Here is a 20,902-nt window from a genome sequence, read left to right on the forward strand (position 1 = left end):
AAGGTTCTCACCTTGGAATCCCTTTACGGTGGGCCTGTTTGCTCTGAACACCATCCCCCCTGCCCTCTCCCCACCCCTACCAGGTCTCGGCTGCGCTCCAGCAAGTAGGCAGAAGGCCTGGTCCTGATGGGTTGACCTGGCTTGCTGTGCCTTCTGAGGTTGTCCACCTCTTACCTGCCCCTCGCCCATCTGCAGCTCTCCCTTTGCCTTTTGTTCATGGGCTGCCCTCGCCATGTTCTTCCACTGGTCTCCCTGCCCAGCCCTGTTGCCAACCCCCCTTAGCTCTGCCTTCTCACCGGGACCTGGATATCCACATGGGCCATCTGATAAGAGTGTTTACTTCCTCATGGATCTCTCAGGCACGCTTATCTCTCCTGTAGCTTTAGCCACAAGGCTGAGATGCGGTTTTCCTGTATATTACGGGACGCTTAAAGGGGAAGAGAGGAGAAAAGGTGAGAGGCACGAGGTGGAGGAGAGGAAGAGAAGTCCAGCTGTACAGAGTGGAGATTGTCTTAGGCCTAAGGGACCTCCAAAGGCTGTTGTCCTTAAAGAGCCTTTGTTTATGTGATCATCCTGGGAAGACTGGGTGTGATTTCTCTCCTCCCTCCCTCTCCCTTATCACCTCACTTCCCTCATTCATTGAGCTTTTACCTACCAGGTACCAAGCCCTGTGCTGAGGGACACACAGGACACAGAGGGCTCACAGTCTCTGCAGGAGAGGGTTTTTAGAGTATGCACTGGTGTGTGATACAGTCAGTCGCTTGACAGTGGAGTCACCACCTTGCACAGTGCTGGGCATGCAGTAGGCATTCAATAAATACTTATTGTAGGTATGAGATGATTAGTAATTTTACTTTGGCAAACAGCCAGGAGGTTTCGGAGTTCAGTGTGATGAAGAAGTGAATAACAAAGCTGGGTCAAGCTTTTGGGGGATCAGATAGGTTAGTGTCCTCATATGTTTATTGATGTGTGCTTAAGGCACTCCTCAAAGAAGCTACTAGTGACTTCAGCCTCATTTGAATAAGAGCACAGGTGACCAGAAGAAGTGCAGCACACAGATTGTGTGGCAGGAGCAGGGGTAGGGGAGTGCAGAGAAGGGGCAGTGTTGCCAAGAAGGCTTCCCAGTGAGGCTAGTGCCAGGGCCGACAGGGCTGCTGGAGCAGGTGAGGCTCCTGGCCACTTTCCTCTAAGTGGGTCAGTGTTGAGTGTAACCAGCACCATCCCACCAAGTCTCCAGGCTTCCCACTGGCTGGACAGCAGCCAGCTGATGTGATGAAGCACACTGACTTCTAGGAGCTAGGCGCCAGCCTGGACCACTTCTCCAAGGGATCCTTCCTTCTTCCTGAAAGCTCTGCTCTCCTCTTGTCTTCAAAGCTGCCACCACTTCCTGAAATCTATGGGGGTTCCTTCCTACTGAGCTGGCTCAGCAGTGGAATACATTCCCAAGAGCAGCCCTGAGGCCCTTTGCCTCAAAGGTTTCACTTGAAGGCACAAATATTTCAAAGAACTGCAAATCTTACAAAGTTTAAAAAAAAGTTTAAAAGTTTAAAAAAAAGTTTAAAAAAAATTAAACTGTTGTCATGGTGGCCTGTGTCTCTGTTCTCTCTCAAAAGATGTTTTCTCTTTACAGCCCTCCCCAAAAATCTCACTCTGCTTTCTCCCTCCTTCAGATCGTCTCCCTTTCCAGTGTCCAGAACTTGGGGTGTCATTAGAGCAGCGGGATGGGCATTAGCTGGTGTCCCAGCCTTCCAGGCCCTTGGCCTGGGTGATGTGCATCTCCATCTGCCCTCTGGGCCACTCAGGCTCTGACACTTCTTTGTGTTAAATGGCCAAGCAGATCCAGAAAGAGCAGGTGGCTTTCCTGGGCTAGCTGGGAGTTGGTCTTCTTCTTTTTTTTTTTTTTTAACTTTATTTTTTGTTAGTTTGCGTGCTTACTTTTTTAAAAAGTTTTAAAATAGATTTTTTTTCATTTTATTTAGGTTTTGGAGGGGTGGAGGTAATTAGGTTTCTTAATTTATTTACTTATTTTTTAATGGAGGTACTGGGGATTGAACCCAGGACCTGGCGCATGCTAAGCAAGCAGTCTACCACTGAGCTCTACCCTCCTGCCGGGAGCTGGTCTTCTGACCTGGGGATCCAGGCCTTCTCTCTGCCCAAGCGGATTCCCGGGACAGAGCCCGAGGTGCTGCACACAGCACTGGCCAAACAAGTGACCGTGGGAACTGGTGCCTCCTCTCATCCCTCCTGCTGCCGCAAGGCTCAGAGGAACTGTGGTTTGTCCGGGAGGCGCTGAGCTTCAAGATGAGGTGGGAAAAGCTAGAGAGGTGCGGGGCGTGAAGGTGTGGGGTTTCTGCTCCAGTGGGTGAGCTTTGCTTTGAGTGCATTTAGAGACCCCAATCTCCACCCAACCCACACGCAGTCAAGGGGCTCTTCTAGGTATGCTCATGACTTCTGCAGAGGCAGCAGGTGGCACGGGGCCAAGAGGAAGTGTGGACTGAAGCTGTCCATTCATGGCCTGGTCGCCACATTGCGAAGACTTGGTGGGAAACAAATACTGGTGTCTGGGATGACGCCGGTAGCCAGATCGTGAGGCTGTGTGCTGTCCCACTTCCTTCCTTTCCCCAGGAGAGGGCAAGGGCACTGAGGAGGGCTGGCATTGGCCCTGGCCTGTTTGTGGCATTGTTCTCTGGACTCCCCCTTTTTTCCCAGACAGGCTTCACTTCAGGGAAGGGGTGTGCCAGCCACTGTCTCCTGAGGGGCCCACAGCTCAGGCGGGGGCGCCTGGAGCACAAGAGCCCAGGGGAGCGCTCTCCTGTGGGCCCCAGAGCTTATTTCTCCCCCAGGCAGCCCCTGGCCCAGGGAGCCTATGCCTGTAATAATAACAGGAACAAATGTTTCTGGAGCTGGTGCTTTGTGCCAGGCCCTGTGTGAAGAGCTTTATAAGCGTTCTTACCCTCCTTCCTCACAACCACCCGGTGAGTGAGCTTTTGCAGAGAGGAAGCTGAGACTCCTGGCATGAAATAACTTGTCCAAGTTCTCACGGCTGGAAACAGCAGATAGCACAGCAAGATTTGAACCTAGGTTCATATGGTTGCAAAGCCCACAGTGCTAAGAACTCTGTGAGCTGATCTGCCCCTTTCACAGCTGCTCTGGTCTGGGACTTGCTGGCAGTGAGGCTGCATGGTGCAGTGGAGGATGGCACCGGCAGCGTGCAGAGTCTCACCCCGGATCATCATTTGGGTGTGACCTTGGGTAATGGCTCACCTCTAAAGTGCAGCTTCCCCTCCTTGAAATGGGACAGCACCTTCTTTACAGAGTCACAGTGAGGTTCGTGAGATAACATATGGGAGAGAGTTTTGTCACATGGAAGATGTTTTCATTGCCAAGCTCTGGTTGGCATCAAGTAGAGCTGGTGTCAGGGTGGATGGGCCTGCCTGCTGGGCAGTCTGGTCCTTAGTTTTGTGAGAACAGCAAGGCCTGCCCCCTGCTCCCCAGGGTTGCTTCTGTCTGTGAGATGTGGCCGGCTGTGGTGAAGACATATGCTTGGGCACAGGTAGCCCTTTCTGCGTAGGAGGGGAGGTCTGCTTGGAGGTGGTTGGGCCATTGCCAGTGTTGGTAGAGCACCTCCTATGTGGTGCCCATGCCAGAGCCTGTGGGGAGGTAAGAGGGGTGAGGAGACATGGCCCCACCCCCAAAGTACATGAGACAGCTCCCTGCAGACAGTGGCTCCAAGCCACATCCCAAGCCACACTGGCTGCAGCCCAGAAGTGGTGGGGAGTGTTGGCAGCGGGGCTGGTGTGCAGGTGGTAAAAGAATTTGTTAGAGACAAAGAGGAAGTTAAGAGCAAAGGAAAGTTTAATAGGTCCACTGCTCTAGGCAACAGTGGGCCACACAGACAAGAGGTGCAAGAGAGACGGGGTGAATGTGCAGGGTCTTTTGTTGGGGGGAGGGGGCTGCGTGACCAATTCATGCACAGGTACCTGATTGGTTACAAGTGAGGTAAGACTTGTCAGGGGCTCCTCTGAGTAATGGGACTCTGATAAGGGTGGGATATGCAATGATGTCTGTCTACCTAAGGTACTGTGAGAGTAACCATTTTCTGGAGTGGTTAATTTTGTTATGATAAACACATCCAGGGAGGATGTTTTAAGAAATGCTGGCACATGGAGAGTCCTGAAGTGGGGAGTGGGGGTTAAGGGTGCCAGTTGGCTCCAGGCACACTGAGAGCCCTGGAGTGGGGGGTTTATGGCTTTAGAGAGACTTCAGAGGGCGCCAGCCGGCTCCACAGGGGGGATTTAGGATGACAGGGAGAGGTGGCAGGCACAGAAGCAGGCACCCCCCCTCTTCACAGACCTGTGTCATCCGGGCCTGGGACCGCAGCAAGCCCCTGCTCTTCTGCCCTGCGATGAACACCGCCATGTGGGAGCACCCCATCACTGAGCAGCAGGTGGGCCAGCTCAAGGCCTTCGGCTACGTGGAGGTCCCCTGTGTGGCCAAGAAGCTGGTCTGTGGAGACCAAGGTAGGTGTCTGGCCAGGCTCACAGCTCATCCTCACAGCCTGGGGCTGCAGCGGGCTCAGCTTCAGATCCCAGCCTGTTGTGACCTCAGGCAAAACCATTCTCTGAGCTCAGCTTTCTCATCTGGGAAGTGTAAATGGTAATTCCTCCCTCTCAGAGTTATTAGGATTAAAGGAGACAGAGATACTATATGTAAAGCGCCTGGCATCCTCCCTGGTATGCAGCCCATACAGTTCAAGAAGGTGACCGTGACCACTCCTGAGGCCTGTCCTGGGGGTGCCTCCGAAGGGATGTGATGGGGCTGGCTCAGGCCTGGTCCTGGCCTCCTCAAGCACCGGGCTCTGGGTAGGGCACTTGGGGAGCGCTGTGTGGGGGTGGGAGGGGGATGGTCCCCTGCCTCATTCGGCAAGGCCACAGCAGGATCTTTGCTCCCTAGGTCTGGGGGCCATGGCTGAGGTGGGCACCATTGTGGACAAAGTGAAGGAAGTCCTCTCCCAGCACGGTGGCTTCCAGCAGAGTTGAACCCAGGATTTCTGTCACGTGTGTCCCTCTGCCCTCAGCATGCTTTTAGGCTGAGTTTGGTGAATAAGGTGGATGTTGGCAAAATATGGTGAAGACTCCCGCATTTTCTGAGTAGGGAGACTGTTCTGAGCCTGCTCCGGAGCCTCCCCAGGGGCCTGACCCACCCCAGGTTAAACTAGACCAAAGGCCCAGGTCCCAACTCCTCTCAACCAGGAGACGCTCGCTTTCTGGATCCCCTCCCCACCTTTTCCTGGGATAGGCACTGCAAGCCAGGGGAACCAGCCGCTGTGTTGTTCCTGTGTTCTGGGAAGGGGACTGAGGAATGACCGAGAAACCTTGATTCTGCATCATGCACAGGAACTGCTTTTAGAAAGAGCCGCAGCTGGAGATCGCTGGCCTTTGGAACTTCAGCTCCTTGGTGGGGCACCCAGGTGCCACGCAGAGTCAGGGAAGCCTGGGAGTTGGCAAGACCATGAGATTTCCCACAGACCATGCTGTGAGATCGGGGGCACTGGGAATAAAGAAAAGTCACCTTTTGGGAGACTCTGTCCTTCCTTTAAAGCCTGTCCATGGTCTTCGAGATCAGGGGCATCACTAGGTGTGGCTGGGGAACTGACCAGCACTCCTCAGTTCCCATGTCATATGGTGGTTAAGGGCAAAGGGCTTGAAGCCGGACAGCCCAGAGTTCAAATCCCAGCTCTGCCAATGTACCAGCAGTGGGACTTGGCTCAGGGCTCAGCCTTTCTGACCCTCACTTTCCTCATCTGTATTATTCTACGCTCATGGAGTTGTTGAGAGCATTACATGAGATAATGTGTGTAAAATGCCCCCTCCCACTGCCTTTTACATAGTAAATGTCAAATAAATGGAAATTAAAGCTAGATATGTATTCATACCAGTGAGCTTTTCTAAGATTTACTGAAATAGACTCATTCTGGGAGAAATAAAATCCCTGACCCTGAGCTGATGTGTGCACTTTATGCAAGTGACAGGCACACAGCCAGCAGGGTTGGAGCCTGCCCTAGAACTCAGGTCCCTTGCTTCCTGCCCTAGAACCCAGGTCCTCATCAGCTTTGCTGTGCCTGAGATGGGGCCTGGGTGTCTGTGCCTCCCCTACCCCCACAGCACACATGGACGGGGGAAGTAGACTCCAGAGAGACATATGCTCTGCCCTAGAAACCCTCCGCTACCCTCCCTTTGACCTAACTGCTGTTTGGTGGCTGCAATGGGGAAGGGCTTGTCTACCTATTTGGAGCTGAGGTTGGGGCTGGCTTCCTGCCCTCCTACCTTCCAGGCCAGGGTGAATGGGCATCCCATGCATGCCCTCAGGCCACTGTGAGTAGAGGTGCCTTTGACAGTTCCCAGGAAGCATGCTGGCTGGAACCAAGGCCACCAGCAGCCTCTAAGAGCCTTTATAGCTATAGCACTTAACTTAATCAAGTGCTAGTGTGTGGTAAGGGGTAGAACTAAACAGTAGCATTAAGAACCGACTTCTTTGACTGGTTTGGGGGTTGGGGCATGGGGAGGGCCTGGGTAATTGAAATCCAGAGGCAATCCCAAGGTTCCGTTTAAATGGTTTCCAACTTCCCTCCTCCTGTCCACATTGCCCTTCCTTTCCCTCAGCAACCTGCTAAAGAATGGTGAGGCTTCCAATTTTAACACAAACTGCTGCCATTTACTGACTGCTTATTATGTGCAAGACTCTGAGCTGGGTACTTTAGGGAAAACAGATGCTCAGGAGACCTGCTACAAAATGCCTGTTTTACAAGGCCATGGGAGCAGAAGTTCATAGGCTTCTGTCTGATACTGTTCCGGAGTCCAAGCACATATTGCTCACCCCACAACAAGCCAGTAGATCGAGAAACAAGTTGTTGGGGCAAGGAAAAGCAACTTTATTCAGAAAGCCAGCAGACTGAGAAGATAGTGGACCAGTGTCCCAAAGAATCATGCCCCCTGAATTAGAATTCAGGCTACTTTTATACTAAAAGGGGAAGGGGCAAGTCCTGGTTCCCATCAGACTCCAGAGGGAATGTGTTAATTTCTTCCTTCCTGCAGCCATTCACAGGTGGGCCTGATCAGGAGGTTTTCTGTGAGCTACACACACACCGGTATTTTAGCTTACCACTCATTACACTGGGCAGCAGGGTTCCCAGAAATGGACCATTATGTGTAACTTAGGTTTATAGGCAACATCCCTTTAGTGATTAGCTTGTCACAAAAGCAATAGAATACAAAGGTTAAGTAAAAGAAACAGATCCACTGTGGAGTCAGATTTGTTCTTCCCTATTACAATACTTCTGAAAACAGCTGTGGCTGCTCAGAGTGGAACTGAGCCTTGTTGGAAAGGCTAGAAGGAAAGAGCTGTCCTGTGGACGTGGGCCAGCTGGGGGTCCACCACTCCATCATGAGTCTCACATCCTGTTGCCCATTCTGAATGGGGGTCTGGATGAATGGGCGGGAGCTGAAGAGCCCAGTTTTTCCCTGAGCCAAGCCAGAGCTGAGGAGAAGGCAGTTAGTGTCCGAGGTGCATTTACCTGGCCTCATCTGCCAGAGGGATGCTGCGGTGGGAGCGATAACCACCACCTTCTCCAGTAAAAGTCACAGCTCTTGAAGTTGTCATCTTCTTGGGTAGAAATATTTTTCTGAGAAGGTGCTAGCTTCCCCAGTGATTTTTATAGAATTCTGGAAGTTTGACAGAATAGAACATTTGGGTCTGAAATTCTCAGTCTTGTTTGGCAGCTGGGAGCCTCTCTAGGCTGCCGTGGCTGCTGCTGGGCAAGAGGCAGAAGCCTTCAAGCCAGGGCACAGCCTCCATGCTGGACTGTCTCCAGTTCTTCCTCCCCGAGGCTGTTGTGTCCCCCTGCTGCCACCCCGCTGCCTTGGGGTGAGGCCCTGACTTCTGGGCAGTACCCACTTGGCCCTCCGTGATCTGACCCCTGTCCGCCTTCCTAGTTCCACCCCTTACCACACACCAGCTCCGCAGGGCTCCCTGTCCTCTTGCCAGACTGGACAGCCTTGACTGAGCCCTTTTGCTTCTTGCTTCTTGCCTTTGCATGTGCTGCCACTTTTACAGGAAGGCCATTCTTCACCTGGTTGATTCCTATGCATGCCACCTCTTTTGGAAAGCCTTCCCTGGCCAATTCAGGCTGGATTAGGTGGTCCTAACCCAGTTTTCCACTGCGCCCCGTCTTATTTATTTTACCGTGGAGTTGCAGTGATCAGTTTGTGTCTCCCTAAAATTGGGATCTCCTGGACGGCAGGAGTTGTCCTAGTCCTCACAAAAGCTGGCAAATCGTTCCAAGATTCTTATACGGGCAGAATTTTTAAAAGGGGTGTGTGTGTGTGTGTAGGAGGTGTCTTACTTCTTTCTGAGTAAGGCATACAACCTAGGAGCCATAAAAGCAAAGACTGATAAATTTGACTACAGGAAAATAAATAATTCTGCCTAGCAATAGCCCAAAGGCAAGGTCAAAGACAAACAACAAACTGGGAAAATTATCTACAGCTCATACATCAAAGGGCTAAATCCTCTAATATACAAAGAGTTCCTCCACATTGATTAGAAAGAGACCAAGAACACAAAAGAAAAGTGAGCAGAGGGTAAAAAGAGTCTACACGCAAAAACACACATGGCCTTATACATAAAATCTATTTAACCATATTCATGAGAGTGGTGCAAATCAAACTACACTGAAATGAAAGTTTTCATTTATTAGATTGGTGAGGGTGTGAGGAAATGGCACCCTCATACATTGCTGGCAGGAGTGTAAATTGATACAAAATCTTTGGAGAACGATCTGGAAATATCTATCAAAATTACATATTTTGTAATAAATCAGAGTCATTCCTGAACACCACACTGCCACAAGACAAAGAGTGAGGAAGGAAGCTCTCTAGGGCTGATAGGGGACTATGTCTGAGATACATTGCTAAATAAAATGCAAGATGGAGATGGTGTACTGCATGCTAGCTTGTGTATAAAAAAAGTGAGGGGAGAAAAGGAGGAAATATTCACATCGGCTTGTATTTGCTCGAATACCTATTGAAAATAAACAAGACCATTGTTTGCCTCTCAGCAGGGGAACTGGGTGGTTGAGAAACAAAGGTGGGAGGCTGACTTCATTTTAAGTTTTGAGCCAGATGAATATATTATCCACCACAAAAGCCATAAATACATACATTTTTAAAAGGGTTCCTTCTGCCCTTTATCTAGAAGTTCTTAAAAATGACTTGGCAGGGAGTTAATGCAAAAGACTTGGCAGGGGCATCTGGAGATTTCCATCAAGGCCTTTGGAGTAAAAACAGTCTGTTTTCTTGTCATGAGCTAATAGAGGAAGATGACTTTTGAGTATCCGTGGGTGCCCCTTATAAGCCTTTGAGGTCCCTGATCTCAAGGAGCTTATGGTCTCATGGGAAGAAGACTCAAGGCTTTATAACAATGAAAACAATCAAATGACAGAGAAAATCAAAATGAGACTGTGTGGCACAGACTCTTAAGTGCTGTGACTCAGACTTGAGAAGCAGCCAGGGTGGGCCTTTCGGAGGGAACTCAGGCTGGTACTCACTAGAGGACCAGTGTAGTTGAAGCGGAAGTGGAGATGTGCAGCCAGGAGCTTGAAGTGGGTTACCTGAATGGGAACCTAGGCTCCACGTGCTGGGACTCGGGAGCTATCCAGCAGGGCAGCTGCACGGTGAGTGCGGAGCGCGATCCACTGCGTGGTGCATGTGGGACAGATTGGAGACTGGAGAAGCTGGAGTCAGGGAGGAAGCCAGATGCTAAATCAGGAAAGCCAGGCTGTGCCGAAGACCTTGGCCACACCCATGGTTCTGGAAAGGGAGGGAATGCAAAAGTGAGTGATAATGTGAAGGAAAATCAGCATGATTAGAAAGTATAAAAACCACAGTCCTTGTGGCAAGTGGGGGGAAGGGGAACTTAATGACAATTGTGGCATGTTGGTGCAAGACCTATAACTGTCCCCAGTTCCACCCACTAAAGAGAATTTTGCTTTGCTTACCACAGTTTTTTTCTCTCAGCATGGTCCTCGTGGTTCCTGGGCATTTTGTGTTGTGGAACTGGTAACACGGATTGAGATGTAGAACTGAGAAGACATGAAGAAAGGGGGAAGGAATCTTGTTTAGGGGGTTGGTCCCAGAGTCTCCTTTGTCGTGGCAAGTTCTGGTAATGGGTAAAGGTAGAGAGAAAGGAAAACAAGGAGCAGAGGCTTGGTACCTTCCATCCTAAAGAGCTGAGAGGGCCCGACGGAGGGATGGCAGCAGAGCCACGCAGGCCAGCTGGGAGTTGAGGTGCAGTTTGGGGGTTGGCTTCATAGAGTGTCCAGGCTGCTAAGAGGTACGAGAAGATGGGGACGGGGATGAAGGGATTTTTGAGAAAAGTTGCTGAAGATTGCGAGTTTGACACCCTTAACGTTCTTCCAGAGACCCAAGTAAAGATCGGATCTTCTCCTTTTTTAGTAATTAATTAATTAGTATTGAAGTATAGTTGATTTACAGTATTATATTAGTTTCAGGTGTACAACATAGTCAATATTTTTATAGATTATACACCACTTAAAGTTAGAAACTATCAGCTGTATTCCCTGTGCTGTACAACATACCCTGGTAGCTTGGTTGTCTTGTACACGGTCTAGCCCCATCTTGCTCCTCCCTCCTTCCCGCCCCCCTCTGGCAACCACTAGAACACGGAGTCTTTTACACTCCTTTGCCAGCGTGTGCTTCTCTGAGTGTGACTCCGTGCAGGAGGGAGCCACATGGAGCCCCAGATTATATCCGGTTGTGTTTGTGTGTTATGTGTTCCCTCTGCTGCTGAGAGTTTCCTTGGTCTACTTTCACCCTCCTAACACAACAGCCTCATGATAGAATCAACTGGTACATTTAATTCCATTTTGTGACTGGGAGAGTGAGGGTCACCCAGCTAGTTTCTCTTTCTGCCCCAAAGCTGCCTCCAGACAGGCTGTTGCCCCTGCAGAACCAGAGCTCTCCCCCTCAGCATTTACCTCCCTGGGATCTGGTGAGGCACCCCGTCTGCCACACACCACTACCACCACCAGATACCTTTTCTCAGTCACAATTTAGCAGCTGCTTCATTGTTTTTCTTCCTTTAGCTTCCTTCATGCAGATATTATGGTTTCTGGGGCAGCACAAAAATCTGAAACATCATGCAACTGCCTCTGAACAAAGAGCCCGAGTCAGATCCCAGGGACTGACAGGTTGTTTACCCTGAGAGCTTCCTGGTGGAACCTAATATTCTATAATACCCAAGGCAGGCGTGGTGTCACCTAGGGCAAGAGAAGGGGGAGGATCAGGCCAGGAGAGATGCTTCTTGTCTAACAGCAAAAGAAGGCCAAGAGTAGATGGGTGTGAGGGCAACAGGCAGGTGGGAGATGTGGGCTGCAGGGCCTTGGAGGACATGCTGCTAGTCCGGGTGTGATCTGGGAGAATGTCACCCCCTTGCTGCAACAGGCTGGTCTCGTGGTGGCTTTATCTGCCGAGATTGCATGGTTACCCTTTACCTGCTTTACCAGAGAGCAGGTACCTGGGGATTAAAGGCTCAGCAGACTCCCTTTTGGGCCTCCAGATTCCTGGAAGAGTGGGAGAGTTCAAAGGTGCCTTTTGCTCATATGAGCAAGATAGGTGAGGGCTGAAGTGTTTCTAGCTGTAACGATGGGCTTGGAGGCCGCCAGCAGAAACACATGGATGCGGGCAGGAAGGAGGGGCTGGAATGCTCCTCAGGGCCTGCTCTGGAGCTTGGGGGTGGAAGTAAAGATTACTTCTTGCTCTTAAGAAAGATCCTGGCTTGGGAGCTCATATGTCACCTGGAACTTCTGAAAATCACTCTCTTGGTAGGGGAGAAGTTGAGCTCTGGAGCCCTACTCTTGGGGGGAAACTGGCATGATGGGAACCAGGGAGAGAAGATGGTGGAAGGGAACTCAGATTTTTACCTTATCTCATTTAGTCCTCTAAGCATCCTTCAAGATAGGGATTGCTATCCCCATTTGAAAAACAAAACCTGAAGCTCAGAGATAAGGGTATAAAAATCCCCCTAACTACAAACCAAACATGGCCTCTTGGATGGGAGACTACAAACGGGGGACGGTGCTGCTCACCTGGTGCTGCTGGGCCTAAGTTGGGAGCAGAGGTACAGGTAGGCTGACCATATGTGTTGTTGTCCAAAGTGGGCTCTTCTGAGAGTGAAAAGGGGCAATAAATATGCCAGAACAAGAGGCAGCAACTGAGACTGTCCTGGGAAAACCAGGGTGCGTGGTCACCCTGCTACAGAGCGCCAGAGGGAAGCACTACCCAGAAGCCATGCCCTGGAAAGTCACAGCTGCCATTTATAACGTAGTCCTCATAGCAGCCCCTGAGGCGGAGGCTATTATCCCCATTTGATAGATGAGCAAACTGAAGCTCAAAGATGTTACTTAACTTTCTCAAGGTCCCCCAGCTTATAAGTGGGGAAGTTCTGACCAGCTCCAAGTCCTTGTTTTTTCTGTGGGTCATGCTGCCTCCCAGGTCCAGGGCCTTTTGGAGGAAGACCAGAGGAAGAAACCAACTAGAGAAACAGAGCCAGAAGGTTTGGGTCTTGGTGTGTGACAGACCGTGTGACAGTCCCTGTGAGGCCTCTCCCAGGACTGGCATGCAAGCAGTGGCTGGGGAAGGTGGTTGAGTGTGTGGCAGGGGGCTAAGGCAGGGTGGAGGCCCCAAAGACCCCTATAGCCTTCCCTGATCTTCCTGGAGCCCTAGGGGGCAGTGGCCAAACTTCACTGTGTTGCCCCCTGTCTATGATTAGGGAACAGGAACGCCGAGAAGTTGAATGGCAGGTATCCTGGAGCCAGGACTGTTCCCTCTGATCTACAGATCCTGCTCTGGCTCTGGCACAGTCCTTTCGGGGCGCCGGAGAGGCTGTGGAGGTCTGGGATGCAGAAACACTCTAGGTTAGAGGTAGAAAGTCTGCAAGAACATGCAGACGTGGAGAGTTTCTGAGCCTTGGGTCTAGCCCCTGCTACGTTCACCCACCAGCTTGACCTTCCAGGAGTGGGTCAGCAGCCAAGCACAGACAATGGAGGGTCCAGTTCAAACCTCAGCTGGCCTTTGCAGCCTCCTTAACTTGCTGTATCACAGGTGGATGGGCAGAGAATTGGCCGCCTGTCATCCTGCTAGTCAGACCACACCACCTGTGTGTACTCAGACCTGGACTGGCAGGGCTGGCAGGGCTGACAAGGGAAGAGTAGTCCTGCCCGTAGAGACCTGTCTGCCTGGGGTACCTCACTCAAGCACAGTAGCCTGAGGCCTCTGCAAACCAAAATTGCATAATCAAAGGCTGATCATGTTTTTTCATTCATTTCAAAAATTTTAAAAAATTAATAGACTATTTTATAGAGGAGTTTTAGGTTCACAGCAAACTTGAGTGGGAAATGCAGAGTTTTCATATACCAATCTCCCCACACATGCACAACCTCCCCATAGTCAATCATTCTTCAAACTCCCGTGTTCCAGACACTGTCCTGGACCAAGGCCCAGCCCTGTCCTCAAGGCACTTCTGTTTCAGTGAGTAGACAGAAAAGTAGATAGACCAGCCCACGGAAGGGGTAAGGGAGGGAGGTCAGTATGCCTAGGGTGCCAAGGGAGCCATGCAGGTCAGCCCACCCAGCCTGCAGGGGAGGTCCGAGGAACCAGGATCTCAGAGGAGATTTTACCTGGGCTGAATTCTAAAGGAGGTGTGGGCATTAGCAAAGAGGGCAGGAGTGGGGTGCAGTGTGTGCAAACGCCTGGGGCCAGACAGCACGTCTGACCCAGTTCTGGGTCTGGCCCTGAGATTGGACATGGTAGGTGAAGGCAGGAGGAGCCCTATCCTACAGAGCCCAAAGCTAAGGGGTTTAGTTTGAGAGGGAAGGGTTCAGGTGGGTCAGAGCAGGCAAGAGGGCTTACCAGTGTGGGCGGGGCCAGCTTTGGCCCTTGAAAGAGTTGGCCCTCTCAGGTACTAGACTGTGCAATTTGTGACTTTAAATGTGTCCTGAAGATGCTTCAAGGGCTTTCACTGATGCCTCAAGTGCCAGCCCCTGAGGACAGGATCATTTTTCTGATGGTCCAGGGGCTAATTCCCACTTCCCTTCTGCCCAGATATAGCCTTAACCAACAGTCTCACATCTCACAAAGAAGCAGAAGGCCCACCTGGTTCAAGTCTGTGTCTAGAAGGGCTTCTTGGATCACGTCATCTTTTCTCCATTTATTCATCCCTGGTGGTGGTTCCAGGGAAACGGGGCACAAGAAAAAGGAACTCTCTTCTAACAGAGCAAGCTGACCAAGGCACAGGGAAGGTGAGGACTTGGATCCCTCTCCCCAGCTTGCCTGAGGCAGAGCCTGAGCCCGCTGGGGTGGGCAGTAGCCAGGCCTGGAGTCGGTGAGAGTGCCCCATGCAGCTGGGGCTCAGAGCCTCTGCTTGCTGGGTCAGAACATGGAGACATTAAAGTGTACCCTTTCTCTGTGGCTCTGAAAGAGGGATGAGAATGAAGAGGTTTTGAGGCCATCTGAGAGCAAACATGGTCCCAGATTAGAGAATTCCCAGGGCAATCCTACTGTGAGAGACAAACCTCTTCCCCACCCCCACTGCTCTGGGCCTGCAGTAGAGGAGCCTGACCCCGGTAATGAGAACCTGTCTGTTAGAGGTCTTGGGATATGAACACACTCCCTCTCCAGCATTCTGGGAAGGAGAGACCTGTTCTGAGCATTGTGTGTTAGGCCCTTTGCATAGATGACTGTGCTTCATCCGTCATCCTGCTACATCCCCATTTTACTGGTGAGTAAACAGGCTGGGCGAGGTGATGTACTCACCAAAGGCATGATCTGGTGATGGCAGTGCTGAAACACAGGCCCAGTTCTGCCTATCTCCACATTCCACAGCCCACGCTCTGCACTGTATCGTCTTGCTCCATCTGGGCAAGATGGAGTGATGTGGCAATGGAGGGGCTTTGCCTAATCAGATAAAATAACACCGTGCGACAGTCATTCATTCATTCACTTGATCCCTCTTCATTCTCCATACACCCCTTGCCAGGAACTGTGCTCAGTTTTGGGGATACAGAGAGGAACAGAGGCAGATGTGCTCACTGCCCTCTGGGCTAACTATCTAGTGGGGTAGACCTTTTTCAGACAAGGAAGGGAGACACTGATAAGCATCATGGAAGAAAAGTAAGGATGGATACTATGAGAGGGTAACCATGGGCTCTAATTTAGTAAGGGGAGAGGGGAGCTTCAGGGAAGACTTCCTGGAGGAAGTGAGCAGAAGAAAGATGAGTGAACAGGAGTTAGCCAGAGAAAGATGAGCCAGAACATTCCAGGCCGAGGCTACTATATGTGCAAAAGTGGGAAGGAGAGGGCTAGCTGGGGGAAGTAAAAAAAGGGTCATGAATAGGGCAGAAGGTAGTGGGTGAAGGTGAGTGGGGGGCACAGGCCCAGTGGGGCAGGGTTGGGGCATCACATCAAGTGACTGTGGGAAACCAAGGCAGGTGCCTGTGAAACGAGAGCTTCCTCTTTCCCATGAGCTAAAGTGGACAAACAACAATGCATGTAGCTTCCCTAAAAGTTTGGGCTGCTTTAGTAGTGGCAGAGCATACAGGTTGTTCCTCCTTCTGGCTCAGACTACACCTGAAAGCATGGAAGCCTGAGGTTACTGGGGTTCTCACCTTGGTTTGCTTATAGAGTGGAGGTTGCATGTTGGGAGAAGCCAGTTTAGAAGCCCCAACCCAGCACCCTTGTAAAGCAGGGGTGTCACTCCAAGACACCAGGTTCAGAGCAGTGGCACAGAGGTTTTGTACAGGGAAAGAGGAAGTCCATAATAACAGAGGTCTGATGCTCTCCGCAAGGGAACTGACTTTATTTGCAACAGAGTGTAGGGTGCTCTTAAAAACAATGGAGCTATTGGTGGTAAGCAATTAAGAGAAATCTGGTAGCTCCATGAGGAAAACAAGCTAAAAATTAGACCAGCTAGAACTTTGCCAGGCAGAAGCAGGCAAAGAGAGAACTGAGAAGAGCCCTCTTCAGGAGAGAACAAACTCCAAAGACTGGCCTCAAAGACTACTCCTGCGAAGGGGCTTCATTTCCTTGGATCAGACTGTGGAGCAATTCGTGCCCCAGGGCATTGTTGAAAAAATGATAGAGCAACTAGTCAGCAATTAGTGGAGACTAACAGCTGAATGTGATACCAATAGAGACAGCTTAACTGAAAGGTCAAGGAAAGGGAGCCCTTTTAAAAGTGTTGTCATCCCAGGGTGGCAGTGCACACATCCAAGGCTGTGCCTTTTAGGAATGACATCAGAAACTGCACACAGCAGGGGAAATACATTTTAAAATAATCCAGCCAGATCACTACATAAACAAACAAATAAACAAGTAGCAAGAAGAAGAAGCTAGAGGGTGGGGTATGTATGGCTAGTATTCAGAGTTGCTGCAATATATTATCTGAAATGTTAACATATTTTTACATTGCAAAATTATACACACACACAGAGTTTTCACCAAAAATTATGAGACAGGCAAAGAAACAAGAAAGTATCACCAATATACAAGAAAAAAAAAAAAAAAAAAAGCAAGCAACAGAGCTGACTTTGAGCGGGTCCAGATGTCAGACTTAGCAGGCAAAGATTTGACAGCAGCCATTGTAAGTATGTTCAAAGAACCAAAGGGAACCATGCATAAGGAAGTAAAGGAAGGTATGATGATAATATCTCATCAGATAGATAATATCAATAAAGAGAAAGACATGAAAAAAAGAACTAAGTAGAAATTCTGAAGTTGAAAAGTACAAGAACTGAAATGAAAATTCCAACAGAGGGGCTCAACAGTAGACTTAAAATGGCAGAAGAATCAGCAAGTGAAGATAAGTTGATAGAGAATATGTAATCTGAGGAACAGAGAGAAAAAACAATGAAGAAAAGTGAACAGAGCGTTAGAGAAAAGGGAATTACTGTTAAGTATATCAACATAAGCATAATAGGAGTACCAGAAAGACTGGAGAAAAAGAAAATATTTGAAGAAGTAATGGCTGAAAACATCTCAAATTTGATGAAAAATTCATCCACACATCTAAAAAGCTCAATGAACTCCAAGTAGGATAAATATGAAGAGAGCTACACCCATATACATTGCAGTAAACTTGAAAGTCAAGGACAAAGAGAAACTCTTGGAAACAGCAAAAGAAAAATGACTTGTCATGTCCAAGGAAATCCTAATTACTATCTCTTCAGAAACAATGGAAGCCATAGGCAGAGGGATCACATATTGGAAATACTAAAAGAAAAAACTATCAATCAAGAATCTTATATTCAGCAAAACTAGCTTTCAAAAATGAAAGTGGAATAAAGACATTCCCACGTAAACAAAAATTGAGAGAATTTGTTGCTAGCAGACCTACCTTACAAGATATACTAAAGGAAGTTCTTCAGGTGACCTCAGACAGTAATTAAAAACTATATGAAAATACAAAGAGTGCTGTTAGAGGCAGTTATGTAATTATAAAAGAGAATATAAATCTATTTCTTCTTTCTTCTCTTAACTGATTTAAAAAGAAACTGTATGAACAATATATCTATAATTGTGTTGTTGAGTCTGTAACATATAGAAATGCAGCATATTTGACAGTAACAGCACAAAGGAGGTGGGTGGAAACAAAGCTGTATTGGAGTTAAGGACATGACAGCAGATTGTAAACTGGATCCAGAGGAACAAAGGAAGAAAGCCAGAATTGGTAAAGAACAAACTATAAATATATACTTGCTCTCCTTCCTTCTCTCAGCTTCTTTAAAAGATTTACAAATCTATAAAAGTAATAATTATAGCAACTTACTATTGGATTTATAATTTACACAAACATACTGTACATAACTTATGAACATATTAATATATGATAACTATAGTATATAATGGCAATAATAGCATTAGGAAAGGGGAATAAATATATAGGAGTATATAAATAAATGTATAGGAATAATGTTTTTACATCTCGCTGGAATTAAATCAAAATAAATCTGAATTGGATTTTGATAGGTTACAAAGTATATGGTAGATCCTAAAGCAACAATAAGAAAATAACTCAAAAAATAGTGAAAAAATTATAAAGAAATTAAAATGTTATACCAGAAAGTATTCACTTAGTGTAAAACAAAGCAGTAAAGGAGGATGGGAGGAACAAAAAGATATGAAACATATAGAAAACAAAAAGTAAAATAGCAAACATAAATCCAACTGTATCAATATAACACTAATGTAAGTATATTACACAATCTGGTCAAAAGGCATACTGGACTAAAAAAAGCAAGATCCAACTCTATGATGTGTACAAGAGACATGCCTCTGATTCAGAGGTACTAACAGATTGAAAGTAAAAGTATAGATTAGATTTTTTTTATTGAGGTATAGTCGATTTACAGTGTTATGTTAATTTCTGGTGTACAGCATAGTAATTCATTTATACATATATGTGTGTATATATATTCCTTTTCATATTTTTTAAATTACAGGCCATTACAAGGTATTGAATATAGTCCCTGTAGGACCTTGTTGTTTATAAAGATTTCCTATGTAAAAAAACAAAACAAATGAAAGCTGGAGTGGCTATACCAACATCAAACAAAATAGACTCTAAAACAAAACATGTAAAAAAGAGGTAGAGACATTTTATAGTGATAAAATGGCCAATCCAGCAAGAAAACATAACAATTATAAACATATGCACTTGAAGACAGAGCACCAACATGCATTAAGCAAAAGCTGACAGATTTGAAGGGATAAACAGACAACTTAGCAGTAATGGTCAGAGACTTAAGTATCCCACTCTAAATGATGGGTAGTACAACGAGACAGGAAATCAACAAGGAAACAGAAGAGCTGAACAACACTCACTATAAACCAAATAGACCTAACAGATACCTAGGGAACTCTCCACTCAAACAGCAGAATATACATTCTCAAATGCATATGGAACATCCTCTGATATAAGCTATATGTTAGGCCATAAGACAAACCTCAATAATTATAAAAGGATTGAAATTATACAAAGCATAATCTCTGACCACAGTGGAATACAATTAGAAATCAATAACAGAAATTTGAGAATTTCACAAATATGTGGAAAATAGGAACATACTCCTGAAAAACCAATGGGCCAAAGGAAAAAAATCACAAAGGAAATTAGAAAATACTTTGAAGTAAAAAAAACGAAGACATAATGCATCAAAATTGATGGGATGCAGCTAAGGGCAGTGCTTCAAGGGAAATTTATAGCTTTAAATGGCTATATTATAAAATAAGAGAGATTACAAATCTATGACCCCACTTTCTACCTTAAGACACTGAAAAAGGAGTGCAAACCAAATCTAAAAAAAGCAAAGATAAGGAAATAATAAAGATTATAGTGAAATAAAGAGTAGAAAAACAGAATATCAATGAAACAAAAGCTCAATTCTTTGAAACGACAATCAAAATAGAACAAACTTTTAGCTAGACTGACCAAGAAAAAAGAGAACAAAGATTCAAGATACCAAACTCAGGAATGAAAGAGAAAACTTCACTACTGACTTCAGAGACATAAAATGGATTATAAGTGAATATTATGAACAATCTATGTCTTTTTACTGGAGTGTTTAGACCATTTATATTAATGTAAGTATTGATATAATTTGGTTTATGTCAATCCACGTCTCTTATTTTCTTATGTCTTGTGTCCTTTTTTTCCCTCTGTTCCTCCTTTATTGCCTTCATTTGTGTTAAACAAGTATTTTTAGTGTACTATTTTCATTCCTCTGTTAATTGCTTTAACCATATTTTATGGTTACTTTCTTAGTGGTTGCTTAAGGATTAAAATCCAAACTTATCACTGTCTACTGTTATAATGACCTAATTCTGGTAAAATATAGCACCTTCCCTCTAATATAGCTCCATTTCTTCTCCCCTCTTTGGTGCTGTTAGTTTCATATGTAATTTATGTATGTTATAAACTTAATAATACAATGTTATAGCTATTGCTTTATACAATTATATGCTTTTTAAAAGAAATTAAGTGAAATGAGTCTGTCACAAAAGGACAAATATTGTCTGATTTCATTTATATGGCGGTGCACTCAAACACTGAGCCTGTAAGGTTTCCATTCTGTCAGTTGATCTGTTTGTGGATCGTGATGTAGGGAGAGCTGATGTAGCCCTTCTTTGGCTCTCTAATTTCCAGGATCTCTCCATTAAGTTTCTTGCTGGTGTGCTGCTCATCCCAAACAGGCTAGCAAAGCTGCAGATTTTTCCCATTTGTTTCCTACTTTTACTGACAATGCTGCTGGCTCAAGTTTTTGCCTGCTTGAATTCAACTATGTCCCCTCTTGTGGACATACTTCTGATTTTCATGGCTATCCATACCCTGGTAACACTATCATTCTCAGTGACCAAGCTGGGGGACAATAGGAGCAGCCCTAGGCAAAAAGATAGCAAAATTCCACTGTTCTTACTCAAAGTTGTGGCATTTTTTTCATGAATAAATGCTTCTCAATTTGTTGTTTGCCTTTGGTTAATTTCCAAAGCACTGCACAGGCTTTTTTTTTTTTTTAATGTGTTTAGTTTTATACTTGTTTTTTGAGGAAAATACTTGCCAACCTCTTCATGCCACCTCAGCCAGAAGTCCCCCTTCCTGTTATTGACTTTTGGAAGTTCGTTACACATTCTAGATACTAGTCCCATATCAGATATGTGTATTGCAAATATTTTCTCTCAGGCTGAAGCTTGCCTTGTCATCTATTTAATAGTGTTTGAAGAGGAAAAGCTTAAAATTTTTATGAAATGTCATTTATTGATTTTTTTCTTTATGG

General features: G+C 46.9%; 1 protein-coding gene and 1 long non-coding RNA gene across 9 annotated transcripts in view; one reads left to right on the plus strand and one right to left on the minus strand.

Moving 5' to 3' along the window:
• Window positions 1-20,902, plus strand: part of PPCDC (phosphopantothenoylcysteine decarboxylase) — a 47,291-nt gene that overhangs the window by 17,102 nt on the left and 9,287 nt on the right. For 2 of the 7 annotated variants that reach the window (XM_032469332.1, XM_032469330.1), the window contains exons 5-6: window positions 4,352-4,520; window positions 5,397-5,915. In XM_032469332.1, the coding sequence (XP_032325223.1) occupies window positions 4,352-4,520; window positions 5,397-5,515 (288 nt within the window). In that variant the 3' untranslated portion in view covers window positions 5,516-5,915. Of the gene's footprint in view, window positions 1-4,351; window positions 4,521-4,953; window positions 5,920-20,902 lie in introns of those variants that run through there. The other 5 variants (XM_032469333.1, XM_032469335.1, XM_032469329.1 and 2 more) reach the window with 5 other exon arrangements.
• LOC116660284 lies at window positions 8,800-15,396 on the minus strand. 2 transcript variants are annotated; one of them, XR_004315736.1, is made up of 4 exons: window positions 14,889-15,396; window positions 10,270-10,379; window positions 10,055-10,138; window positions 8,800-9,866 (listed from the first exon to the last, which is right to left on the minus strand). It is a non-coding gene; the product is annotated as an uncharacterized LOC116660284 (long non-coding RNA). The 2 variants fall into 2 exon arrangements; XR_004315735.1 differs by lacking the exon at window positions 14,889-15,396 and having other exon boundaries at window positions 10,270-10,490.

The sequence above is a fragment of the Camelus ferus genome, chromosome 27, assembly GCF_009834535.1.
Source record: "Camelus ferus isolate YT-003-E chromosome 27, BCGSAC_Cfer_1.0, whole genome shotgun sequence".
Taxonomy (NCBI): domain Eukaryota; kingdom Metazoa; phylum Chordata; class Mammalia; order Artiodactyla; family Camelidae; genus Camelus; species Camelus ferus.